This window comes from Primulina eburnea, chromosome 11, assembly GCF_022965805.1.
Source record: "Primulina eburnea isolate SZY01 chromosome 11, ASM2296580v1, whole genome shotgun sequence".
Classification (NCBI taxonomy): domain Eukaryota; kingdom Viridiplantae; phylum Streptophyta; class Magnoliopsida; order Lamiales; family Gesneriaceae; genus Primulina; species Primulina eburnea.
Window position 1 is genome coordinate 42,350,117 of NC_133111.1, and position 17,614 is coordinate 42,367,730.

A 17,614-nucleotide genomic window follows, 5' to 3' on the forward strand; every position below is an offset into this window, starting at 1 on the left:
TCCTCTGCTTTCGATAGAATATTGTAGAAATCACGTTAATTTGCAGAAATCATATATAATTAAAAACAAAACAAAAATCTGAAAGAAAATTTCGAAATTAAATTATTAATAATTAATTAAACGTGCAGTTTCCGTAGTTTAATCCAATGCTTGCCCAACTTGCAACTTTGTCTAGCTAGGAGCATTAAAGGGGAATTAGCTTGAACCTTAGAAGTTAAAATAATGTATTATGAGTGGGTCTCATGTGAGACCGGATTCAGGAAACAACTCTCAGAGATCTTTTTTCCTTTTGGAAGATACAGGAGCGAAACAATCAACCTATTGATATTGGAAGACCCAACCGATTCTTCCAATGTATCATTTCTGGGTCCAATGGAATTCATAAGTATAGGAAGAAGCCCCCTCAAATAGAGATTCTTTCTTTCGACCATATTTCGATTGTTAATACGATATATAAGGACCGCTACTACAAAGAGTATTACACCCTTGATCGTGAAATATCGATTGCTTGTTGAACCCTGCGAATTGCGTGAAAGTAGGATACTCAAAATTCGGGGGTCAAAGAGTTTTAGAAAACGTTCTTGGTGGAAAAAAATGTGAATGAAAGACCCCACTGAATTGAATTGGGTCCATGAATCTAAGAAATAGTGAGAATTCTTGATCTCTCTCAATATCTCTCTCAATTCGAAAATCCAGGATTTGAATTGATGTCCTTTCATTGATTCCTCCTAAATTGCACACGGATCTTAATCTGTGAGACGAGTTAACTCTACCCATATTCACAATAAAAAATAATACTCTTAGCATAAAAAATAATATTTTTTCATTATTGACCCAAATAAAATATCCGTCTCACAAATAAAACCCGTGAAATCGCCTCACATAAGTTTTTGCCATATATTATTTGGAATAATGGAGCACCTTGGACTAATGAAAAATACTGTTATAACAACAGAGTTAACGTAAGAGAAAAGTATTATGGGACTAGAATAATTTATTCGTGAAGGTCAAATTAATGTAATCATGATTAATAAAATTATATTTTTTAAAAAATCGTTTCAAGAATAAATACGTGTTTGAACAACTATTCTTGAAACCTTTTTATATTTAAATTAAATGTATTCAAACAAGTTTCTCTATTATTAAAAAAACATAAAAAAAAAAGCATCTCTCAGTTATTCTTTAAAAATTGTAATTAGAGAACAATTTTTTTAATATATTTTCAGAAATTTGTTACAAAAATCTTGTCCAAACATACAATTTAATTTTTTCCATTTATAAAACAATATAAATATTTTTAAAATAGCAGTAGTGTTTAATTCAAGGAAGGTACTATACATTTTTTTTTCCCACTAATTTGTGGAAGTTAAGTTTTAATTACGTAATTTTATCTTAGTTGGCTTTTAGTCATATTTTATCGAAATATTTACATAGTTCCGAGAAAATCAATAATTTTTCGATATCTTATCAAAATTTTCAATGTAAAGTCTGTCAAAGAAAAACTATCTGAAAAAAATTAGATGATTAAAACTGATTTTAACCAGCCAAACCTCATAAATAAAAAACAACTTATAGGTCATATAATATATAATTTATATGCAAAAATTTGTGTGATACGGTCTAACGGATCGAATTTGTGAGATAGATATCTTATTTAGGTTATCCATGAAAAGTATAATTTTTTATGCTAAGAGTATTACTTTTTATTGTGAATATAGATAGGTAAAATTAACTCGTCTCACATATTAGTATTCGGGAGACGAGACCCACTCATGTTCATATTTATTCCAAATCAAAAATGGCCGCTTGAAAATTAGTGCTGAAAACCTCAAAAAGGGGAAATAATGTTTTGCTACAAAGAGTTTCATTCCATTGTTTACGTGAAATCCAAAAATGTAAGAAGAGACTGCACCCATTTTTGGTGTCACAGAGCATTAATGGAGTCCGTATAAAGTCAAAGTAGGGGTCATACCTACTGCCCACTGGGTAGAGCCAGGCAGGCGGCAGGCCCTTCCTCTCCCTCCGCAGATGGAGCTCAGTAATTCGTGTGGATTTCCGTGAATAAATCTCCGTCTCTTTCTCAAATCATTCCAACTTTCTTTGTTTTCTTCACTCTCTGTTAAATAAGCCGTTTTTTCTTGCCTTTTTTTGCTCTGCGCTTTTTCGTTTCTGCTGTGTGTGTATAAGTAATCTCCATGCCGCGGCAACGCGACCAAGAAGATGGTGGCTCCGGCGCCAACAACCACCGTCGTGAATTGGGTTCCCCTGTCGTCTATGCTTTTAAGGCTTCTCATGAGCAAGTTAAGGACTTGCGAAGGAGACGTGGACGCGGTTCGAAGGGAGGGGGAGGAATGTTTGATGATGCTGCAATGGAAGCTTGCGGCGAGAAATTTAATAACAATGGCTTCATCAACTTCATTGACGGAGAAAACCCAGATGAAAATTGCAAAAGTTTTAGAAATAAGCAGTCGAAATTATGTTCTAGAGGGCACTGGAAACCTTCAGAAGACAACAAACTTAGAGAACTTGTAGCCGTGTACGGTCCGAAGAACTGGAACCTTATAGCTGGAAATCTAACAGGAAGATCAAGTAATGGTCTTTAAGCACATATCTTCAAAATAATGTTAGTTACTTGTTCTTTCAGTAATCTTTTACTTGATTTTTCGAAGGCAAAAGCTGCAGATTGAGATGGCATAATCAGCTGGACCCGAAGATCAACAAAGGAGCTTTCGGTGAAGAAGAGGAGGGAAGATTAATGGCGGCTCAAACACAATACGGCAACAAATGGTCGCTGATTTCCAGGCTTTTTCCAGGTAGAACAGATAATGCAGTGAAGAATCACTGGCACGTTGTGATGGCCAGGAGATACAGGGAGCTATCAAATTCATGCATGAAACTTGGAAAATGGAGTTCTCAGTCTGCAAATTACTACACAAGATTTAACACGGATGAAAATTCTGCAACTTCTGGTTTGCATCTTTCCACCTTATCTCCTCTTTTCACTCAATAAATTGCATGCATATCTCTTTAGAATACCAATCTTCTATAATATGATACTTATAAATCAAACTGAAGCATTAAATGAATATTGTTTGAATCATTAAATTTGCAGGTTGGGAGAAGAGGGGACGGCGTATGAAAAGGGTAATATTGTTGCAGGATTCAACAATGAATAACAAATTGTCAACTTCTGAGATATCATTTGCTGGACCGTCATCGACTGGAGAGAGCCACTGTGATCAGAACAGTGCGACAAATCCTGTTTTCATAGATTTTCTTGGAGTCGGGGCTTCGTAATTATGAATCGATCAAAAAATCAATTTCTTTTAGATGTCATCCAGATACGAGGTGTAGATTTGTTGCATTTTCAAGTTTCGAGTTCATGTGGCCTTTGTAGTTATCTTCTGATTTGTATAGCAGTAGATTAAGTGGGAACGAGGGGAGAAAGGTCAATCTTTTTAAAGACAATTCAAGTTTTTGAAAATTTTAAATTTCATGAATCCTCCTAAATTTATCAAAGTATTTCCTCTCTCCAAATCTTGAATTTACACATGCTTTACCAAGAACTCGCAAAACATCAATTATACAACCAAATTAATTTGTTAGGGTATGCCGGTTAGACAGCACATGAAAAAATTGCCAAAGTCATTGGCTAAATAGTCAAATTTTGGTAGTCATATCGATGTTTTTTTTTTTTTTATTTGAATAGGTCTCTTATGAGACAGTCTCACGAATCTTTGTATGTGAGACATGTCAACTCTATCGATATTCACAATAAAAAGTAATACTCTTAGAATAAAAAATAATATTTTTTCATATATGACCCAAATAAAAGATCCGTCTCACAAAATACGACCTGTGAGACCGTCTCACACAAGTTTTTGTTTTTTTTTATTTTAGTCATACTGTTTTAACGTTGGAAATAGTGAGAAGGCATAAAAAAAAAAAATTTGCTCATATGACACCAAAGAATTATATTTTTGAACCAATTAAAAACAAAATCACGTGATTAAAACCCAATTTTAACATATCAGATGACAGTAACATGACTCAGGCGACTAAATTTGTTATTTTCCCATTTCGAATATATAACGCCTGAAAATCAGTCCACGTAGACGGTATGCATGGAAACTATTAAATTGTTAAATATTTTAATTATTAAATGATTTTAGATGCATGAATGATATATTTTGAGGACTAAATGGTTAATTGTGTAATTTTAGTTGATTGCATGATTTAAAGATTTTCAGGAGAATATCGGTGGTTGACTGGGGTCGGAGGACCGAAGACGATTAAGGTTTAAATATTTAAAAGTTAAATTTTATTTTTAGTTAAGAAAATATTTATTTTAAATAATTTAAGAATTATTGTATTTTTAAGGTCAAATTTAAATTAATTAGAGGGAGCAAGGAAATTATGTATTTTATAAGATATTTTTTTTGGAAACAAATATTTTTAAATATTTTAATTTGAGGTCTAATGATTATTAATCTTAATGGGCATAATCTATTAATTAAAAACTAGAATTAATTAAGCTCATTAATTAAGTATTTATGAAACTTTTTTTAAAAAGTCCTACACACACGCCCATAAACACCTACGCATACACCGAAACACACACAATTCACGTAAGAAAAGAAAGGGAAGGAAAGCGGGTGATTTCCTCTTGCAAGCCAAGGAAGTTTTCGATTTTTGTCTCCTTCGTTCTTTGATTTTTTTTAATCGTTCTTTCTTCCAACGACGATCACCCGAATCCCTTACGCCATGCCCAAGGACTAGGGAGAGGACAACCAGGGCTGGACTCGCTGATGGACCAATGAAGGAAGTTGCGGCCACTAGGATGGAAGTTTAGGGCTCGGTTCTTTTGGGAGGCTAGGTGAGGAGGCTGTGCACGGTTAGTGCTGGTCAGGGGCTGGTCCACTAGGGTCAGTAGAGTCCAGGAGGGTAGGCTAGGGTCTGGTCCAAGGTGGCTCAGGTTTTTGGAAGGGCGTGGCTTAGGAATGTAATAAAGGTTCGAAAATGGTTAGAAAAAGAGGCGGGGATCGAACCATGGTTCACGGGGGATGGTTTATGGTTCACGGGGGTAGTTTAGGGATGAAAAGTCTAAATTTAAAATTTGGGAAAAAAAATAGTAAGTTTTGAATTAATTCGGGTTCAAAACGTTTTACGTCTAGCTATTAAGTAATTAAATCAAAAGGCTTGAGTTTACATCTAAGAAAAATATTAGAAGTCAAATTTAAGCTTAATGATGATTTGGGATATGTTCGTCAAAAAAAGTAAGAAAAAGTTAAAAATGGGAAGTTCGGGTTTCAGGGATAAAATGATCATTTTACGTTTCGGATAGTTCGAAAGGTCTGGCAGTGTCCCGATGAATCATAATACATGCTAAATAATATTTTAAAATGTTTATGATGAAAATATGATATTTTTATGATATATGCAAAGACTGTACGATCTTCCCGAAATGCTATTTTTCTGATTTTTGAATGACACAATATTTTATAATAAAATGAAAGACATACTCTAAAAGAAAATGTTTATAAAAAAAATTAGTAGTATTTATTATATTATAAAGTAAAAAATAAAGGACGTGTCAGAATATATTGATATTATTTATTTGATGGATAAAACAATATCGTATGAATTAATTTAGAATTTCAGGAAACTTGTAGCTTCAAATTATAATAGCTCAACCAAACAACACTATTAACATCCAGCTTTTTGTGTTAAAAAGATCAAGCTTGGTTTCCCTAACTTCTAACAACACATGATTTGAAATTTCTTTTACAATAATCAAAGAATGTTTCATCTTAAACTAGAGTACTCCAAGAATTTAACAAATTCTTCAAAATCCAATCTCCCATCTCCATTATCGTCGAAAACATCGATCATCCTCTCGAAACTTTCCATCTCCAATCCTTTATCTAATCCCAGAGAGCATATAACTTTCTGCAAATCCTCTGAATCAATAAACCCATCCCCGTTACGGTCAAACACATCAAAAGCATCCTTTAATTCATCCGGGCTCGGGTTTTTCTCCTCGAAAAGGCTAAATATTTCATGGGATTCTGTATCCAACCTTGCTTCTTCGGGATCGCTTATCAATCCTAGACTTCCTAACACAATCTCGACATCTCCTCTGCGCAAGATTGGATCAACCCTCTTCTGTTTCTCGACAGACAGCTTTTTGGATTTGGAATCCTCGGGTAACACCTGGGATCTAACTCCGGACTTGAAAAGTCCCAAGACAAAGCTGTGCATCCTTTTCTTGTCAAGGAATGCAACCAATAGGAATTTAAATACCAATCCCACAATCAATGTGAACTGCAGGATTTTGGAATTTAGAGAGAGAGAAATATTCTCGATTGGGAATTGGCTTATATTATCGAGAGACATGGCTGATAATGATATCTTTCTTCTCTCGATCGATGAGGAATCTAAAGATTTGCAAGTTTAAAGATAAATTTTTCTTGCATGTATTTTGTGTAGATTTTTGTTTTTCTGAGAGAATTTGATGTGGAGGTTCTCTTTTTATAGCCGCGGGAGGAGTGTCTTAAAATCTTGGAAATTTGGAGGAAGTTTCTCGGTGAGTGCACGTAATTTATTCGTTTGGTGTTTTTTTAGTGAAAAAAAGAGGTTGAAATAATAACATAATATTTTATATATAAATATTATTCTGCGCCACTTTCGAAGAACGAGTGGGAAATTTCTCCCCGTCTTGGTCGTGACTGCGACTTTAAACGAGAATGGGAGGAATTGATGGACGGACTCTTGGTATCCACCTTATTTAGTCAAAAGGACAAAAGGGCATTTCTTCCTGGAAATTACCTTTTGATATTTTTTGTTTCCCATTATTTGGGTTATTTGACCAAGACTTTTGCGACGATGACACAACATATACATATATATGTACGGAACTAAATCTTCGTCGTTCCAAACTGTGTTATATTTTGCTCAAATATTTTCTGTTTATAAGAAGTATTAAAAATTAATTGCACTAAAAATCACAGATGAACAAAATATAATTAATCATTGATAAAAAAAATTAATTAATTTTTTTTAAAAAAATCGATATCTCAAACACAAGGAATGATAAAAACAAGTTAAAAACTTGTGTGTGACGGTCTCACGGGTCGTATTTGGTTAAACATATATTTTATTTGGGTCATCCATGAAAAAAAATTACTTTTTATGCTAAGAGTATTAATTTTTATTGTGAATATCAGTAGGGTTGACTCGTCTTATAGTTAAAGATTTGTGAGACCGTCTCACAAGAAACATACTTTTAAAACAATATATTGATATTTTTTAATTAAAAAAATAGATGAATTCAATGTTTTATCAATAATTAATCACATTTTGTTCGTTCACGGTGTCTGGTGAGTTTAATTTTTAATAATTTGTGTAAACAAAGTGTTTGAGGAAATATAGTACATGATTTCTTCCGGAATATTTCACCCGACATGTGGGAGCAGTTCCCCACGTGTAGATCAATGGTGTATATATATATATATATATATATATATATATATATATATATATATATATATATATATATATATATATATATATTTGTTATGTAGCTTCGAGATACTTGTTTGTTTCTAATTAACGTTTTCAAATGTTGTTTATCTAATAGAATGTTGTGTGAAATAAAAGTGAAATTTCTTATTCAAAATTTCAAATGTTGTTTATCTAATAGCATGGAAAAGTTACACGTCTCCCTTAAAGAAAGGGTAATGAAAATTCAAAAATAAAAAAAGAAAGTAAATGAAAAAATATCAAATTAATTTCCCTTTGCGTTCTTTGACTGCAATTTTTTTTTTATTTCTTTGATGAAATAGTATTTCTCTTGTATCTTTCATGGAAAAAAAACGAAATGAATTATTTAAATTGTAATATTAAAAAATAATAAAGAGCAATTTTAAGTAATTATAGAGATTAGAGAGCGCGTGATTGAAATTTGAAGAATTGTTATTCCAACAACGTGCACACTGATTTGAATTTGATGAAGGAACATAATTGCATCTTCATATCGAAGTGAATCGTATATTTAAAGCTTCGAGCTAAATACCACTTAACCTAATTTTTACCTTATTATATCATTTTTAATATCCAAAAATTGAAACAAATGTAGATCAATAATAACAAAACGTTTATCGGACGAGGCTATCATACATGATTTGTCCAGTATTGTTTATTTGATGACGTGATTTGTAAAGCTACTACGTCAGCCCTTAACTTCACTCAATACACAAAAAATAACGACGACGAGTTATATCGTCATAAAAAATAATAATAACAAGATCAAAACATGTCCAAAAAGTCTATGTAAGCTTGGAATTATTTATTTTTGTAAAAAGTTGACAAAATAATTTGTCACATTATTTTTCTGCATCAAAATGATTTGAGTTGGAAACTATTAACTTGTGCAAGTTTTTTGAGCATCTAAAATTGAGTAGGTTTTTTGTGAGACGATCTCACGAATCTTTATCTGTGAGACTGATCAACCTTACCGATATTCACAATAAAAAGTACTGTTATTTTTCATGCATGACACAAATAAAATATTCGTCTCACAAACTACGAGTCTACGACCGTAAGACCGTCTCATACGAACGAGTTTTTGCTTTAAAATTTCGTTATCGATGTAGAAAACATAAAAATAATTGTAGATTTTGGAAATATTGATGGGAATTGGAATATACAATGATTGATCTATATTCAATTAAACAATTTTTTCGAAAATTTTGAACAAATTTTCTTAATCAATAAATTGAAAGATGATGAATTGTTTAAAAAATAATTTCAAAAATAATTACCTGTCTTATTTTCTTGAAAAATAGATTGAGAGATTTGAAAAAACAGAGAGGTTATTTTAGAAAAAAATGAAACAAAAACAATTCACTAATAAAATGGTAAAACGAGAGTATGATTATAATATTAAATAAAACTTCACAAAATCAATTAAACTAGTAATTTTCATAATAATATATTTAAAATTTTGGGGATATTAAGATTTTTTGCGAATTGTTTTTCAAAATGATAGTCCGTCTTAGTTATCCTATAAAAAATCGAAATTTCCGTTGAAATTTCAAGAGATTTGGGCCTAAATTCAAAAATAGCCACTTTGCTAAAACACACACCATCACAAGATTCAAGAAATCTCATGCATTCTAGATAATCTGATAAAATGCTCGACATGGCTCTTTATTTTTACGCATGTTTCACTCAATCACATAAAACACTCTTTTCTAGCTCTATGTATCTTATAAAATTATGCACAAAAACTTCGAAAGCAAGCGAAAAAACGAACTACCTCTGCAATCTAGTCTATCAATTTCGTTCAACCTGAGCTTGTGATATGCACGGAGTTCGAGATGGATGAGCTCACGAGCTCTCCTGAAAGGTTAATGCCCTGGACAGTGCTGCTGGATTGGCATGTAATACTGTAGAGGTTTCAAGAACATCTGATTTTTCATCACTGTTTGATTGGTTTTGGAAGGGCTTGAAAAGTCGAGCTCCACCTGGAGAGTCAACAGAGTCATGCTTTATCCCCAATGTTTCCCATATAGAACTTTTTGCCGCTTCCTCTGGATCATCAATTCGCAGCGTTTTCGGAATCCACAGACTCTTTTCGGAGCTGCTCTCCTTTTGTGTCTCTGCCTCACTTCCATTTGGCGATTTTAGAAGGTTTTCATCCCTGGAGTGCTTCCCCAGAGTAGGGGAATTTGGACCAGTGGAACTTTGAGGCGTGTCGCATTGAATGGCGGTAGGCATTGGCGGAAATACCCAAGGAACATTCCAGGCACTGGGTACAGCACAACCCCAATATGGTAGTGTTGTAGAAAAGAATGGCACAGGAAAACTAGCATGACTGAAAGTAGGTGGAGATATCTGAGAGCTCCAAGGATCAGAGTGCCATCGGAAAGGCCAGGGGGCTCCAGGAAAGCATGGTACTTGTGGAGGAACATGAGGAAAATTTGAGGTCAATTCTGGCAATACATATTTACTCCTGTCACCCGTTGAACTTGCAGTACCAGTGAAAGTTCCAACTGAGGGATCATCTCGGTTCACTTTACTTCCATGAGAAACAGATAAATTCACTTCAGGTATGTGGAATCCATTTTTTGTATTGTTAATGATTGACTCATCAGCAATATGCAAAGCTGAGGCCATTGATTCGCATAGAGGTGAATCAGAACTAAATGTAAGGACAGTGCTGTTATTGGGGTTCAGAGCCGCGGGAATCACATTTGGTATATCCACTTGGGCGCTCTGAAGAGCTTCTTGAACAGTTAGATGTCGGAACTGGGGCACGTTATTCTTGTTCTTACGGCGGCCAGCACCTATTGGAACATTCCTCATTGTCCCACCAGCTGTCCAGTATCGGTGACAATTCTTGCAGAAATGTCTAGGCTGGTTGACGTTGTAATTATTGAAATAACAGAATTTTGTCTCCATGCTATTACATCGTGGGCATGGAAGTATCTTGTCTGGCTTCTTTAAAGTTTTATCCTGTGAGTTACCTGCCCCACTCTGGTCTTCTTCAGTCCTCGAGGTTTTCTTAGCTACAGCACTGTCATCAGCAGAAGGTGTCGATGAGTCCCCAGTTATTGGTGGGATCCTGTTAGAATCTCTTAATTCCTCTGACATCAAAGGTTGGCCTAGATCTCCATCTTTCCCCGCATCTTGTTTTGTACCTGACAGACTCTGCGTGCTCACAATGATAATACATTAGAGAGATGAAATGGAAATTTGTTTCTTCTAATTCCATATAGTAAATTGTGTTGCAAGAAATAAGCCATGAAGCAACAACCATCATGTGTCAACACCTGCGGATTCAATTTCAGGCGAGACATTGAATCTTTAGTCGTAATTCATGTCTAAAACTACAAGTCAAAAGATTGTAATGAGCCATCCCTCCTCATTTTGTCCCCCCATCTCCCGCTAAATCCGCCATTATGCATCAATCATTAATAACAAGAATTTCGGGACACATTGAACTTAGGCAAAAAGTAAATTAACTCCTCAAACCGTATATTGCAGAGATACAAAAACACACTCCAGTAATCTATCCATGAAGCGAAAAAACATGGATTCGTCTCGATAAGAATCGATTCAACCATTTGTTACGCTACAATATGAATTATGAAGCATTGCATATTTTCTTGGATCCTTTTAGTTTTATATCATACAAGTGATTTCCATGAAATAAATCTACAGTAAATATTCCAGATCCATGCTTTGAGGTTTATTTCGGGAAAAAAGTGGCTTTTGCAGAGAAATACTGATATCTTCCAAGTACAACAAATCAAGAAAATCCGGACACGAGCCAAATTTCATTTTCAAAGTCCTTGAAAACTATCGTACCATCCTAATCAAGACCCCAGCTCCCTCTTAAGCAAAAACAAATCCCTCAACTTCATAGCTCAACCAAATAATTCTTCAAACCAAAATCATAAAACTACCGACTCAAATTAAGTTCCAATTTACACATCCTAAAATGGCATCAAACAAAAGCTTTCACATCAATCTTAACTTTAAAATATTTTTACATCTACAAACTATATTATGAAGATTACCAAAATGAAAGTTTAAGCAGGAACCTACCCTGGACGTCCACCGAATCTTGCAAAATAACCAAAACTAAAACGAACCCATTGTATTTCACACAAAATCAAGAAAAGGGTCGTTTTTCCATTAATCTCAATTCATACCTTGGTTGATTCTTGCTCCTCTGCATCTAAATCTAAGTTCCTATCTTCAAGCATAGAATCAGAAGAACAAGGGGGATCTTGGTGGGAGCCATCCTCTTCAGCAGCAACAGAGAACTGAGTTAGAACAGGTAAAGACGTCACCACTGGAGCGGCGGCCGCCGCCTCCGGTAGCTCAATGGTCTTGCCAAAAAGTTTTATCTTGGGGTCTTTTTCAACGAACATATTTCCTTCTTCCTCTCTTTCTTATAATCCAACTACATATTAAAATTTCAGCAAATGAACAGAAAAAAGGAAAATAAGTGCGTGAAAGGGAATTGTTAATTGGGATTGAGTGCTAGTTTGGGTAACAAAATAGCTTTTTAAAAGAAATACCTAACTAAATTGATTTCTTGATAGTGTTTTATAAAATTAGCTTCAATAAATAAATATATTTGAGAAAAAAACATCTCTTCTTTTTCTTTTTTTACAAATGAAGTATTCAAAAATATCCCAAAAATCATATTTTATTTGACTTTCTGATAACTTTTTTCCCATCTTGTTTAAATGTTATAAAGAATTTGTATTCTGCAACAAGACAAGGGGATGGGATGAAACCGCCATGTCAACAAATAAAAAATGAATTTTGAGCCACAAGTTATATTTGAGGTCTTGTCACCCTCTTTCTCTTTTCCCTTTTGTCTTATTTTTTTGATTCTTTTGTGCAAAAGTGGACTTTACTCTATAATCTGATCTGACTCAGCCCCTTTTCTTTTTTCCTTTTTAACTCTCTTTTTTGTTTTTTTCTTTCAAAAAGTGGCCCGACTTTTTAGTGTTCTAACATTTTCTTGCTCCTTTTATTGTATTATTATAATATTCCCATTTTTGTGGTTGGCGACGCAAGTTTGTTAAAGTGGACAAAAGTGTTGCATTTTCTTCTTTTTCAATGTTCAAGAAAAGTGTGGCCACGCCGTGATGCGTGTGGAACGAGAAGAGTTGTTTTTTTGTTCCTAATGTCCATATGGTTGGTGTGGTCGACCGTTTATAGTTCATTTGATATCAATATTTTGAAATCGAGACATGATCTCGATGACAACTCGATGACAACAAATGATTGTAACAAACTCATTTCCTATATTTTCATGAATTTACACTACATGCAATGAATAGTTCGAACCAGGGACGGAGCCACCCCAAAGACTGGGGGGGCCTACTAAAAAATATGGATGGATCAGCGACGGTTTACTACATCCGTCGCTAAAATATTTGAATTTATTAAAATTTTAGCCCATAGCCCATACTACAAAAAAAACCGGATGGATTCGCGACGGTTTTACTAAATCCGTCGCTAAAATTACGACGGTTTTGTTCTAACCGTCGCTATATAGCGACGGTTGAGTGATCAGCGACGGTTTAATCAAAACCGTCGCCGATCTAAATCGGCGACGGTATTTGAAAAAGCCGTCGCTAGTAGGGACGCTTAATGTCCGTCGCAACTAGCATTCAGCCCAGCCTCAAATTATTTCTTGGCTACGTCCCTGGTTCGAACTATGTGTGTATGTAACGAAAACGAAGTTGGGCCAAAATCATGGATTTCTTTATCAAATTGTCATCGTTTTTTTTTTTTTTTAAATTTATGATTTTGTTGTATTTTTAATGTTTAAATGGTAGCTTTGAGCTTTGCACTCATTTTGAACCACATACCATTCATGTGGTCACAATTTATGTTTCCTATATGCGTAACATGAATAAATATGTATGCCCACCAATTTTTGGATTTCTATAAAATTCCATTTCCAATTATATGCATAATGTATGTTTATGTTGTCACAACAAGTGAAATTAAATGTCGCTATTTCACGGTCCAGTCGGAACACGATCCATGATAGAAGATGTTCTATAATCTGTAATTTAATTTTTTAATATGAATAATCCTAAACAAATTCCCATGCATTTGAAAGCGCAACGAAATAATTGAATGGCAAGTGTTTCAAAATAAATAAATAATAGCAAGTCTCACATATCTATAATACCATAACAAATCGATCTGATCCATAATCACAATAAAAATTAATATATATATATATATATTTTTTTTACTCAAATCAATGTATATTACACAATATACATTTGACATAAAAAAAACAATACTTTTAATTCAAATAAATAAATATTACACAATATCACTAGTCCTCTTGAAAATTTCTATTACAAAATTTATATGTGCGACCGTTTCGTACTAGTTTTTTTTTTTCCAATAATTAAACTACGAGTAAATAAATTGGAAGCCAAACAAAGCCATGCCAATAAAGTCCATTTCCTAGACCTAGCCCATTGATGTCTAATGTAATGGGCCAGCTAATTTTAAGGCGAGGTGTAACCCTTTAAGAAAATTGGAAATTATAATTTAAATAAAATTTTATAGTAACTATACATTTAAATTAATCTACCATCTTTAAAGTCCATCTCTTTTCCCTTGGGCCCCCAATTCATAGATCAATCTGATAAAAGCAACATTTTTTATTTATATTTTATAATTCTATTTCCTAACGTCCTTAATCAACATGAAATCCGCAAGTAAACCATTAATAATAATTTCAACTTTGGTGTCCAATCGATATATGAATGAATCGCCCAATTTTTAATTTTTTTAATCAATTCTTGAAAATGTCTAAGTGTAATTGCGTTTGTACAAAGGAAAATGACAACTTAAACATGCTAAGAACCGGTCTATGAATCATTGAGGCTACAAATGATGAAGACAAAAATTTGTGTAAGACGTTCTCACGGGTCGTATTTTTTGACAGATATTTTATTTGGGTAATCTATGAAAAGTATTAGTTTTTATGCTAAGATTGTTAATTTTTATTGTGAATATCGATAAATTGACCGTCTCACAAGTAAATATTCATGAGACCGTCTCACAAGAGACATCCTCAAGTATAAATACTTTTAAACGGTAGAAAATGTTTTGTTTTAGAATAATATTAATAATAAAAATTAAATATAAAGTACTTATTAAATTCATTATAAGCCTCATTTCGGAGTTCTATTAGGGTTTGAATAAAAACGATTCGATTAGATAAACGTCATGTAGTAGAAGTAGTTATGAATTTTGTAGACCATCTCATGAGACACACTCACACTTTAAACACGGTCTCGGGTAGAACTCAATACAAAGAGCCATGTAGATCCATGGCATGTCCTATAGCTCGATCCATGAAACAAATTACGATAAATATATTTCAATAATAAAAGAAGATTGAGGTTTTAGGGTGAATAATTTATGAGCCATTCGTTCATCATGTTATGACAAGTAAACGATAACTCAAGGCGTAATGCAACACGAGGTAGAAATAGAAGCTACGAGACTGTAATGACGTCTAATTGACTTCATTGCCTCTCGTCTCTGCTTCTCAAAATCACCAGCCGGCTTAGATTTTCTTGTTCTCTTGCGTTTGGATCTCGATTCTTTAATATCTATCTGTATCTGGATTTTTTTATCCTTTATCATACCGATTTAGGAGAACTGCGGGGACGATTTTGAGTTGTTTGATGAATAAAGATTGGGCGGCCACCGACGAATTCCGATCTTGTTATGCGTCGAAAACCAAATCTATCCCAGATTCTTGAAGTGGGTTGATCTGAGAACCTACTGTTTAGTTGTGGGTCTGGTTCAGAATTTGATCTTGATTGGTGGGTTCTTGAGAAAGACTCGGTCTAGGGCTTGATTTGGTGTAATCACAATCCAAATGGTCTTTTTTCATAGCTCGATTACGGTTGACAAGCATATAGAGATGCCTAAATCCGTGAACTCAACCGACTATTCCTTGAAGCTTCGGCAAATTAATCAGTTCCACAAGAACAAAAGGACATCAAACGCTACGAATCAATTGAACATCCCGGCTTGTGAGCAATCTCGTTCTGCTATAATTGATGTTATTATCTCGATTGCTGTTATTGGCGCATGTGGATTTTTGCTCTATCCTTACGCTCAGATTTTAGCGCACAAAAGTATTGAGCTTGGGGAAGAAGTTGTAGATGTTGTAACCGAGGAGATTTTTCATTCCCCTTTGTTGTTTGGGTGCTTAGGATTTAGCATTTTATTCTCAGCAATGGCACTCGTGGGGATCATGGTGTGTACAGATAGGAGATGTGGTAAACGTGGCTGCTGTGGTCTGCATAATGCCCCCGAATTCGATATTCAAATAGAGACGGAGGATTGCCTCAAGAAACCTGATATGCTAGAAAAGGCTGCGTTAAATAGGGGACTGTTTGAATTGCATCGTGATCACCATAGAGAATTGGAGGCAGAACTAAAGAAGATGGCTCCACCTAATGGGAGGGCGGTTCTTGTTTTTCGAGCAAGGTGTGGGTGTTCTGTCGGGAGAATGGAGGTTCCTGGACCGAGGAAATCTCGAAAGGTAAAGAAATAGTGTCAATAGGATCATTAGCATTATGTTCAATAACAGGTGGCTATAGCGATGTGATATTATGTTAGTCTCCACATTTGAATAAGCTCACTACGACCTATTGGAATAAGTGATCTGAACAATATAGTATACAAACTGGTCATTTGAAGATTAGCTGTAACATTCTGAAACCAATTTTTTTTGTGATATTTAATAGTTCAAAATTTGGTACTTTACTGCTTTGCATTTTTATGATTTTTAAAATGTGAAACAGAGATTTAGTTTTTCAGTTTATTATCATTTATGTTTTACTTGATATTCCACTTTCAAGATTGAAAACTTTTGTGTTTTTATCGATGCTTTGAGGCCTTTTTTAGTTTTTGGGACTTCAGAATATGTCTTCGATATTCATAAAATTATTTTCAGACAAATCCGAAACAAGATTGGTAGATTCCTTTTCTTGGTTTTTGCATTAGATCATGGCGAGTTCTGACAAATATGCGAGTGCTGATATGAAAAGATTGGATTGTCAACCTCTCAAATTTTTGGAGAAGGAAACAAGATTGCATAAATGCACCTGAGCGCTTGGGCAGACATAATCTTGATACATGAGTGGACGGACAAATGAAAATCGATGTAGCATAAAGTAAACTAAATGATTTCTCTGTTTGATTTGGATCCACCCACACTTTCGATACCTATAGCGGATGCCCACTTACCGCTCCATGAGAAGGGTGGTGGATAAAACTGGCCTTGCGCTTTCAGTCTCATCTTCGATGGGATCTGCTCTTTTTCCTTTTTCTACCTTTTCAGAATAATAAGGTGGCTTTATAGGGTCCTTAGACCACAACTACATAGCAATGGTTCTATCCCAATGACCAAACGACCAGTTGGGAATAGTAAAAGAGAAAGGGAAGCAACGGGGGTAGATGCAATATTGGGTTCTGGAGAGTCAATATCCACATTAGCTAGACACTTTCTTACAACCATGTCTTGTAACTTGTATCTTGTTTCTACACATTAAACAGAGCAGTTTTTGATGTGCTCTTACTTGGTTCAAGCCATCCAAGTTGGTCTTCTGAATTCCCTGAGGAATAAAGGAGGAAATACAATGAATACCTCCATTTAAGTGGCTTTCGCTTCTTGTTCTTATTCCTTGTAATTCTTCCCTGGGTTAAGCTTCAATAACTTTCTCTGCTGAACCTTACTCGCCAAGTTACCAGGTCGAGAAAGAGAGGACAAAATCATTGATTCCATAAATGATTTCTTGTAAAAAAGAAAATGCTTCGACCCCATGAATTCAAGTCTACGGGAGTCCAAAGAAATGACTTTTGCTCAATCACAAATGGGCTTCCAAGTTTGTTACTTAGTTCTACTGTTTTTTTAATCAAGTTTACGTGCCCTAATTGTTCAAGTATTTTTAATCAAAGGAAAAATCAAACACAACCTCTTCTGATCTTTGTCTTATCTGCAATCAATTAACACAAATCCACGTTCAAAACTTGA

General features: G+C 34.4%; 4 protein-coding genes across 4 annotated transcripts; 2 read left to right on the top strand and 2 right to left on the bottom strand.

Annotated features, from left to right (window-relative positions):
* The first annotated feature begins 1,965 nt into the window (after positions 1 to 1,965).
* LOC140805009 (transcription factor MYB3R-3-like) lies at positions 1,966 to 3,445 on the top strand. The gene is made up of 3 exons (XM_073161189.1): positions 1,966 to 2,589; positions 2,670 to 2,969; positions 3,113 to 3,445. The coding sequence occupies exons 1-3, from the start codon at positions 2,196 to 2,198 to the stop codon at positions 3,295 to 3,297; spliced, it is 879 nt and encodes a 292-aa protein (XP_073017290.1). The 5' UTR covers positions 1,966 to 2,195; the 3' UTR covers positions 3,298 to 3,445.
* Positions 3,446 to 5,805: 2,360 nt separating this feature from the next.
* LOC140805652 (probable calcium-binding protein CML46) lies at positions 5,806 to 6,396 on the bottom strand. Its single transcript, XM_073161909.1, has one exon. The coding sequence runs from the start codon at positions 6,394 to 6,396 to the stop codon at positions 5,806 to 5,808; it is 591 nt and encodes a 196-aa protein (XP_073018010.1).
* A 2,790-nt stretch (positions 6,397 to 9,186) lies between these two features.
* Positions 9,187 to 12,084, bottom strand: LOC140806272 (cyclic dof factor 2-like). The gene is made up of 2 exons (XM_073162834.1): positions 11,721 to 12,084; positions 9,187 to 10,713 (listed from the first exon to the last, which is right to left on the bottom strand). The coding sequence occupies exons 1-2, from the start codon at positions 11,940 to 11,942 to the stop codon at positions 9,391 to 9,393; spliced, it is 1,545 nt and encodes a 514-aa protein (XP_073018935.1). The 5' UTR covers positions 11,943 to 12,084; the 3' UTR covers positions 9,187 to 9,390.
* A 2,868-nt stretch (positions 12,085 to 14,952) lies between these two features.
* Positions 14,953 to 16,344, top strand: LOC140806274 (uncharacterized protein At5g19025-like). Its single transcript, XM_073162837.1, has one exon. The coding sequence runs from the start codon at positions 15,449 to 15,451 to the stop codon at positions 16,130 to 16,132; it is 684 nt and encodes a 227-aa protein (XP_073018938.1). The 5' UTR covers positions 14,953 to 15,448; the 3' UTR covers positions 16,133 to 16,344.
* Positions 16,345 to 17,614: the final 1,270 nt, after the last annotated feature.